Here is a 9,743-nt window from a genome sequence, read left to right on the forward strand (position 1 = left end):
TATGCCCAGGGAGACACAAGTTACAATAACATGAATGATGGTAATAACATGGTCTACCACATCTTGAACACTCATAAATGCCAAGCACTGTGCCAAGTATGCGTTTAATTGTGGAAACAACCCACAAAGGAATGATCACCATTATTAGTGAAGAAATAAAACCCCAAGAGAGAATAAATAACTAGTCCAAGACTCATCAGCCAATGAGTAACAGAACCTGGATCTGAACCCAGGGATGTGTGACTCCAAAGTCTGTGCCCTTCCCTTTATGCCAGGAAGGCATCCAGTGAAACCCCAGGCTATAAAAATTCCAAGAGGGTAAAGGGGGTCAAATATATGGTGATGGAAGGAGAAATGACTCGGTGGTGAACACACAATGTGATATATAGGTTACATATTACAGAATTGTACACTTGAAACCTATGTAATTGTACTAACCATTGTCACCCCAATAAATTTTAACTTAAAAATACACACACACACACACACACACACACACACACACACACACACACGAGGTTGGACAATTAAGTTTGTGAACTCATCTTAGAAAAAGCGCTACATACCTCATTGCTGAATATCACTATGGTTACCTTTGAACTACTCCCCTTGGGAAGCTATGCACCAATGCCAGCACCTAGTCCACCCTTCAAAGCAATTTCGGAACTCTCTGAAATGGCCATCAGAGCTGTCATCGTATTACCCTTGATGTCCTGAATATCATCCAAATGTCTTCTTTTCAGTATTTCCTTTATCTTTGGGTAAAGAAAGAAGTCGGGGCCGGCCTGGTGGCTCAGACGGTTAGAGCTCCATGCTCCTAACTCTGAAGGCTGACGGTTCGATTCCCACCTGGGCCAGTGGGCTCTCAACCACAAGGTTGCCAGTTTGATTCCTCGACTCCCCCAAGGGATGGTGGGCAGCGCCCCCTGCAACTAAAATTGAACACAGCACCTTGAGCTGAGCTGCCACTGAGCTCCCAAATGGCTCAGTTGGTTGGAGTGCGTCCTCACAACCACAAGGTTGCCGGTTCGACTCCCACAAGGAATTGTGGGCTGTGCCCCCTGCAACTAGAAACGGCAACTGGACCTGGAGCTGAGCTGCGCCCTCCACAACTAAGACTGAAAGTTCAACAACTTAAACCTGAATGGCACCCTCCACAACTAAGATTGAAAGGACAACAACTTGACTTGGAAAAAAAGTCCTGGAAGTACACACTGTTCCCCAATAAAGTCCTGTTCCCCTTCACCAATAAAATCTTAAAAAAAAAAAAAAAAAAGAAGTCATTGGGCCAGATCAGGTGAGCAGGGAGGATGTTCCAATACAGTTATTTGTTTACTGGCTAAAAACTCCCTCACAGAGAGTGCTGTGTGAGCTGGTACATTGCCGTGATGCAAGAGCCATGAATTGTTGGCGAAAAGTTCAGGTCATCTAACTTTTTCACGCAGCCTTTTCAGCACTTCCAAAATAGTAAACTTGGTTAACTGTTTGTCCAGTTGGTACAAATTCATAATGATTAATCCTGATATCAAAAAAAGATTAGCAACATCGTTGCAACAACTTGGCAAACTTAATTGTCTGACCGTGTGTGTGTGTGTGTGTGTGTGTTTGTGTGTGTATCCTTGTGAGTATAATAAAAATGTCAGCATCTCAAAAAGAAAATTCCAAGAAAAGGCAAGATAGGCACATTAAACTTAGTTCTGTCTTAAATACTTATTATTTTCTGCCCCCTTCACTCTGAAATTTTTTCTGTTCTCTCCTACCTACCTCACTTCCATTCACTATGGTAACATCTGTCTTCTATTTCCATGAGACTATATTAAAGTGAAAATTGGAGACACTCCCATCTAGAGTCTATTTTCCATTCCCCATTGAAACTAAGAAATTAAAAATCAAAAGAGACTGTAAATACAGTTATTTTGAAGCCAAAACAAAAGTTAGAAAATAAATATTAACCCCAACAAGGTGGGTTAGAGGTTAAGAGAAACTATGATGAGTTGTTGGAGAAAAAATGAATCTGGTGTATTCAGACTCCAGAAAGTCTCATGAATGAAAAAAAAAGTTGGTCTCCATCTGTACCAACTGAATGCTGAGAGGGTCTGAATGCTGAAAAATCCCCTTGACACCCTAGTTTCTTCAATTTTGGAGACAAGTAGGTGGTTGGCTGCCCAGGAGTAGCTACTCCTGCTCAAAGCTAAAGATTTTCTGAAGGTTCTTCAGAGATAAATAGAGCTTATACATAAGATAGTGTGTTTCAATTGGCGGTCAGACTCAACGAGTGACGAAATCACTTCAGTGTGACTTGATCAGCATTTATTAAAATAAAATAGAAAATTGAACATACCAGTGCACCTAATGTCATAAGGGTAACTATCATTTCATGAAGTTAGTGTTTCAGTTGTGTTTGTGTGTGTGTATTTGTGTTTGCATATGTATTGAGTACCATGTAAAATATATTTTTAGGGCCATCCCGGTGGCTCAGGTGGTTAGAGCTCCATGCTCCTAACTCCGAAGGCTGACGGTTCGATTCCCACATGGGCCAGTGGGCTCTCAACCACAAGGTTGCCAGTTCGATTCCTCGAGCCCCGCAAGGGATGGTGGGCAGCACCCCCTGCAACTAAGATTGAACACAGGCACCTTGAGCTGAGCTGCCACTGAGTTCCCAGATGGCTCAGTTGGTTGGAGCGCGTCCTCTCAGCAACGGCAACTGGACCTGAAGCTAAGCTGCGCCCTCCACAACTAAGACTGAAAGGACAACAACTAGACTTGGAAAAAAAAAAAAAGTCCTAGAAGTATACACTGTTCCCCAATAAAGTCCTGTTCCCCTTCCCCAATAAAATCTTAAAAATATATATATATTTATTATGAGTCTGAGTCAAAATTGTTTAAGTCACTGGTCCAGGCTATATGCCTCCATCCATTTGTTAGGTGAGAGACAGCATAGTACAGTGGAGCCATAACACCTCTTACTAGTTGGGTGACTTTGGCCAACCTCAGTCTTAACCTCTTCACAGTACACCTCAGTTTTTTAATCTGTAAAGTGAGGATAATAATAGTACCTACCTTATAGGCTTGTAGAGGGTTAAATTAGTTAATATTGACAAGATGCTTGCTTACTACACAGTACCTGGCACTGTGCTAACAGGATTCAGGGATAAAAAGACGAATGAGAAACAGCCCCAGCACCAATGCACTTGACCATGGCCCCTTATTGTGGGTTTTTCTCCATACTGGAAGGAGGAATTAACAAAATGTTTTGTTTCCCCGAGGTCCTCGGTTTCTCAACCTTACACCGAGTAACAGGATTGAATAAGAAATGAGCCAAGAGCGTCTCCCGGTGGCACAGCGCCGCCTCGGGTCTACGAGCTTAGGGTTAAGGGCCCGCCAGCTTTGCACTACAACTCCCACCATGCATCTCTTCCCCTCTGGGCTCTAACTAGGAGCACGATTTGTGGTTTTGCGTCGTGCAACTTCCGCGCCTACCGTCGCAAAAAACGGATAATTATAACGCCTAATGTCGAGTCCGGGGTAGGATGTCGCAGTGCTTTTTGGGTAACATATAACTCTAATTTTCTTCCGCCAGCTACCTGAAAAATAGTCCCATGGTTACCTTGTGCGAGGCATAAGTAAACTCCAGAAACGCCTTTCTGCCCTAGATTTCAGCGGAGACGCTGAATAATAAAGAAAAGTTGAATAAAGTAGGTTTCCGTTTTGGGCGTTTGTCAACTAAGGATTCTTCCGATGTGAGCGTAGGGATCTCGTGCTATATAAGAGAGGAGAAACGAGTACCGGGTCCTCTCTCGGGTCCTCGCTTCCAAGATGGTGAGTACCGCCGCGTGGTGAGCGTGGGGGCCTGGGTAGAGGTTGAGAGGAGCAGATTTCGGGCTTGTGGGGATTTAAGAACCCGGCCATGGTGGAGTGGATAAGAATGTATGTTATTTCCGGACTTGGAGATCTGATTGGCCCCTTTTTCGGGGAGCGGGTGCGGAATGGAGCGGGGAGGGAGCTACAGCTGGGTAAGTTGCACCTCCTTCGTTAACAGGATCTTTATTCTCATGCAGACCAAGAAAAGAAGGAACAATGGTCGTGCCAAAAAGGGCCGCGGCCATGTGCAGCCTATTCGTTGCACCAACTGCGCCCGATGCGTGCCCAAGGACAAGGCCATTAAGAAGTTCGTCATTCGAAACATAGTAGAGGCCGCAGCCGTTAGGGACATTTCCGAAGCGAGTGTCTTCGACGGTGAGTGAACTCCCGGCGTGATTTGTGCCAGTATCCTAATAACCCCCACCCTACCCCCGCAGGCTGTGTTCATTGGAGCGTCCCGTGCGATTTCTATGCACTTTTACGGTTGTTGCCAGTGTAAAAGAACGGTGTCTTTGCTGTGTTAGCCATTTGGAGCCTGGTCTGATTAAAACTGGATTTTTTTGTGGTAGTGCTTTGTCATAGCTTGTTTGTCATAGTTTGTGACTGCTTTTTTATAGGAGATGAGATTCCAAAAGCACTTACAGAGCTTATTCTGTAGCAACTTGAGGAGCCCTAACTATAAATATTGGTCCTTTAGACCAAATATATATATAAAATATATAAATATAACGGTCCTTTATAATTGTTGAACATTTGAGAATATGTTGAGGAAAAGCACAGGCTTAAGTCTCGAAAAATGTTTCAAGACCGGGCCCAAGAAAGGCGGTCTAGTTTGGTGGACAGAAGTGTTTTGGACCAATATATTATTTTGGTCATTTGGGTTTTTTTTTTAAGACAAATTGGCTTTCTAGGCAACAAGAAAGGGGTCCAGGAGAAGGTATTAGGGCTGGTGCAACTGCTGAAGGAACTGAATTCTTTGTTTATCTAAGATGTGGATTTGGTCCCCTTAGTGACAGGATGAGTTACTAGGGGTTATTAGGGGGATATTACTTATTTGTGAAACTGCATATGTGTTTAGGTATCAGAAACTGAACAGTCGTCTTTTGGAGTGAAATTTTATAGATGTGTCTGACAGATGTAGGTTTACTTTTCAAAGTAGGTTTACTCTGACAGAATGAACAAGAAAGAACAGTGCCGGGTTGGTATGTAATATTTAACATATTGTTTTCTGTTTCTTAGCCTATGTGCTTCCCAAGCTGTATGTGAAACTACATTACTGTGTGAGCTGTGCCATTCACAGCAAGGTAGTCAGGAATCGTTCCCGTGAAGCCCGGAAGGACCGAACACCCCCACCTCGATTTAGACCTGCGGTAAGTGTCTTCAAAAGGAGATGTGGAATCCAGAGGGGTAATGTGCAAAAGATACGTTAGGACCCAACAATAATCAAAGTCTCTGGAGAGATCAACTAAGTCTGATGAGGCAGGTGGGACCCATTCCTAAAACATTTGCTTAAAGTCCCTTGTCAGACAGTTGTTAGAATTTGTTTTGGAATGAAGAGCCTGGTTTCCTTCCACATCTACCGGTTTTCCATTTGTTTATGGCTCAAATACATTAGTTATGGTAGTTTATGGCTCAAATACATTAGTTATACATTAGTGGTCAGGTTCCTTGAGTGGGGGGGGTCTTTCCTGGGTGGTTTTTAATTTACTTTCATTCTTTTGACTTTCAGGGTGCTGCCCCACGACCTCCACCAAAGCCCATGTAAGGAGCTAAGTCCTTAAGGACTGAAGAAATATTCTCGGGGAAAAAATAAAGTGGAAATTATACTTTATATACCATTAGCATGTTGAGTGTATTTGTTGCCAGCTAAGGTGGGGGTGTGTACGTCATAAGGGCTAAGATTGCTTTTACCAAGTATTCAGGTGTAGAGTGCCGCATTGTCTTTTCCTGGGGGAGAAAACTTAACCATATACCTTACTCTGATTTCTTTTGTATTTGTGTCCTCTGGCTCCCCAGTTTGCATACAGTGTTTCTCTGAAAATAAGAGCTAACCAGAAAATAAGCCATAGCATGATTTTTTAGGATGCTTGTAGTACAAAATAAGCCCCGATATGTCTTTTGGAGCAAAAATTAATATAAGACCTAGTCTTGTTTTAGGGGAAATACGGTAGGCCTTATTTTATATTACGAGCATCCTGGAAAATGCTAGGGGTTATTTTCCGGTTAGGTCTTATTTTCGGGGAAACATGGTAGCTATAAAGGAAAAGGGATTACAGCATCTGAGTGTTAGGCTAATTTAACCTGGCTAATTGTTTTTAAAATGGAAACTAGGAGAGTAAGGAAAAAGTATTGTTGAATAGAGGAGCACATCAGGAAGTGACATAGACTGAGGTGTTTACCCCTGGTGGGGGGGACACAGACTAATAGGGCCTGATTTCCATAGTTTGTAAGGGGATCTGTATCCAGATCCTGTATACAATTATTTCATGAGTGTGATAATGGTTTATTGTTCTACAATTCAGTAATTGGAAAGTTATCGAATAGGGATATATATGTTTATTTTTAAAACTTTATTTAGGAATGGAGTGATAAGGACTGGCTTTGCTAGTTAGGTGGTTTTGTAAGTGTCTGTATTCAAAAGAATGATAGCAAGGAAGGGGTGGAGTGTTTTAGCATAGAGGTGGTCCTGTTAATTGGAGAACCCTTTAGCTGAAAAACCCGGGAGAAACTGCTAACCTTGGCTTAATTATGGTCAGCATACCAGTGCATGTGCTGGGATAGCTGTAGCAAACCCTAAATTTGTCAGAACACTGAATGTAGGCAAGAGTGTCTCCATCTTGGGCAGCCAGATGGCTCAGTTGGTTAGAGCACGAGCTCTGAACAACAGGGTTGGTGGTTCGATTCCCACATAGGCCAGTGAGCTGCGCCCTCCACAACTAGATTGAAGGACAACAGCTTGGAGCTGATGGGTCCTGGAGAAACACTGTTCCCTAATATTCCCCAATAAAATTTTTAAAAAACAAAACAACAACAAAAGAGTGTCTCCAACCTTGGGGGAAGCCCATAAAACATACCTGTCCTCGTTTCCTGTACTACAAACCCTTTATACTAGAGGTAAATGCAAAGTATGATCTTGTCTCCAAGGATCCTACATTGAAGAACCTAACACTGCTAAGAATTGATTTAGTGGTTCTGCTTGAAGATAATCCCAAACTAATCTTGGTTTTTGGAATGCCAGAGATAACGAACAAAAGGACTTTCCATGTGCTTCAGGCTCTAAAGTAGCCCCATCCCACTTGCCTACCCAGTACCAGTTGCGAATAACCCAAACAAGTGTCTTGCCTGATGGGTAATCAGGATATCTAATTTCTACCCATGGGAAAGTTACCTGCTACATAGGCATTCATCACCTATCCCAAGAAGAAAGCAACATACTGTGAGGCGTGACCCACAAGTCAGCTTGAGGTTCTCCAGATGTTTGGACAGCAAAAGTAGTCTGTTCTGCTTAAGCTATTGTGAACTGAAGTTCAAATAGTTGGTCACAAAAAAGGTAGTGTAGACCTCTGAGTCCCCACGTCCCACCCAGTTTTAATGGAACTTGTAGGGGAAAAGTTAATTGGCATTTCCCTACCATTTTTGGTAAACTCTCCAGGCTCAATGTGTGACCAGTATTCAAGCCAGGTAGAAGCCTCTGGGCTCTTTCAGCCGTTGGTCCAATGTACACCTGTGAGGTTATTAGATTTCAAGTCAATTCCCTGTGGTAGTTAGGATTCATTGTGATCCTGGGCTACCCCCTTTCCTTTAACGCCCAAATCCTGGATTTTAATTTTCTTTGTTTAGATTTTGCATGATTTAGCATGTATGAGGAAGAAATTATTGCGTGTCACTATTTAGATTGATGTCATGCTTTACACATTTAGCTTATTCCTTCAGTAACTGTTAGGTATAGAGGTATGTCTACTTCATATGTATTAACAAGCTAATAGGCTTGTCAAAGGAAACAGCCAGTAGCTGAAAGAACGGGCTAGGATCTAGATTGATTGATTCATTTGTTCAATAAATATTGTCCATACACTTGGCACTTGGAGGCCAGGAATTCCCCCGTTAAGCAGACACCTGGTTGCGAACTTAAAGATAGCTGACTCTTAAATGTAAATCTCACCTCTGATACTTGGAGCTTTGTAACTTTGGGTGAGTTACCTACTGTGTTCCCCCGAAAATAAGACCTACCCAGACCATCAGCTCTAATTCGTCTTTTGTAGCAAAAATCAATATTTGACCCAGTCATGTATTAAAATAAGACCGGGTCTCATATAATACTGGGTCTTAAATTAATTTTTGCTCCAAAAGACTCATTAGAACTGATGGTCCGGCTAGATCTTATTTTTGGGGAAACAGTATATGCCCGAGAGAACTGAAAACATATCCACATAAAGACTTATACATGAATATTGATAGTGACATTATTTATAATAGCCAAAAAGTAGAAACAACCCAAATGTCAACTCATGAATGGATAAATGTGGTATATCCATACAATGGAATATTATTTGGCCATAGAAAAGTTTTGCTACATGTACATTGATGAACCTTGAAAACATACTAAGTGAAAGAAGCTAGTCATCAAAGACCATATATTGCATGATTGCATTTATATGAAATGCCCAGAATAGGCAACTATAGAGACAGAAAGTAGATTAGAGGTTGCCTAGGATTGGGGAGGGTGGGGTTGGGGAAAAGGATTGACTGTTAAATGGTGCGGGATTTCTTTTAGGGATAAAGAAAATATCCTAAAATTGGTTGTGATAGTTGCACATCTCTGAACATATTAAAAACTATTGAATTTTACACTTTAAGTTTGGTATGTAAACAACAGCTCAAAGCTGTTACAAAATTAAGATAACGTGATGGCAATCCATTGGAGAGTTCTGAGCAGAACAGTAACATGATCTGACTCATATAGTCAGTTCATGACAAATAGCTATTCTCCTTATTTTTGTTATATCACAGCTATTTCTGAATGTTAGATGAGTATTTCCCAAACTTCAGGCATTTGTGTACCTCTTGATATTTCTGCCATACCTACATTGTCTCTTTGAATTAACTTATTTTTACATATTTTTTTATAAAAGAAATCATACCAGTATTCCAAATGGAAAACTAACAACTCTTGGTATAAGTAGAAGGTAATGTTCTGTTTTTGTTTTTTAAACTACATGGCTTTTAAATTTTAAAAAAGTGTTGGTTTATCACTTTTTTATCACCAAAATGATTTTCATCACCAAGAATGCTACCATCCAAAATCATCCTGTAAATAACCTTGGGAAATGTCTCCTGAGCTGTAAGCTTGTGAGGTCAGAGACAGTGTCTAGATGGTCAGTTATATTACCTGACGTACAGCAGCTCGAAATTTGTGGATAAATAACTGGTCAGCCCATGGAAAAGTCAGCAATTAATGAGATAATTTCCCTTGCATGAAAAGGAATCACCTCATTTGAATAAAGAGTCCTAAGCTACACCTCCAAAAAACATGATTCAAAGTGCTTGGGGTAGGGTCTGGAAATCTGAATTTTAGTAGTGTTGTGAGTGTCATAATTCAAGTGAAGAAAATGTTGCAAAGGGGCAAGTGATCAACTGCCAACTGCTGCTAATAAGTCAAATAAGGACTGCAAAAGGACTACTGGCTTGACGAGAAGTTTCAGTGGAGTGGTGGGGGCAAATCACGATCAGTGTGGGTTCAAAAGAATGGGACAGAATCTTTTTAACATATTATCACTAAATATGATACTAATTGTAAAAAGAATGGGAAGAGAACATTGGAGACATCTTATTCAAGGAGTTTTGCTGAAAGAAGGAAGGAAGGAAATAGGGCAGTGGCTGAA

The 9,743-nt window shown here is 41.4% G+C and overlaps 1 protein-coding gene across 1 annotated transcript; it reads left to right on the forward strand.

Moving 5' to 3' along the window:
* Positions 1-3,658: 3,658 nt before the first annotated feature.
* On the forward strand, positions 3,659-5,699 carry RPS26 (ribosomal protein S26). The gene is made up of 4 exons (XM_033116067.1): positions 3,659-3,819; positions 4,059-4,236; positions 5,101-5,231; positions 5,591-5,699. The coding sequence occupies exons 1-4, from the start codon at positions 3,817-3,819 to the stop codon at positions 5,624-5,626; spliced, it is 348 nt and encodes a 115-aa protein (XP_032971958.1). The 5' UTR covers positions 3,659-3,816; the 3' UTR covers positions 5,627-5,699.
* The last annotated feature ends 4,044 nt before the right edge of the window (positions 5,700-9,743 follow it).

This window comes from Rhinolophus ferrumequinum, chromosome 10 (assembly GCF_004115265.2).
Source record: "Rhinolophus ferrumequinum isolate MPI-CBG mRhiFer1 chromosome 10, mRhiFer1_v1.p, whole genome shotgun sequence".
In the NCBI taxonomy this organism is placed as follows: Eukaryota; Metazoa; Chordata; class Mammalia; order Chiroptera; family Rhinolophidae; genus Rhinolophus; species Rhinolophus ferrumequinum.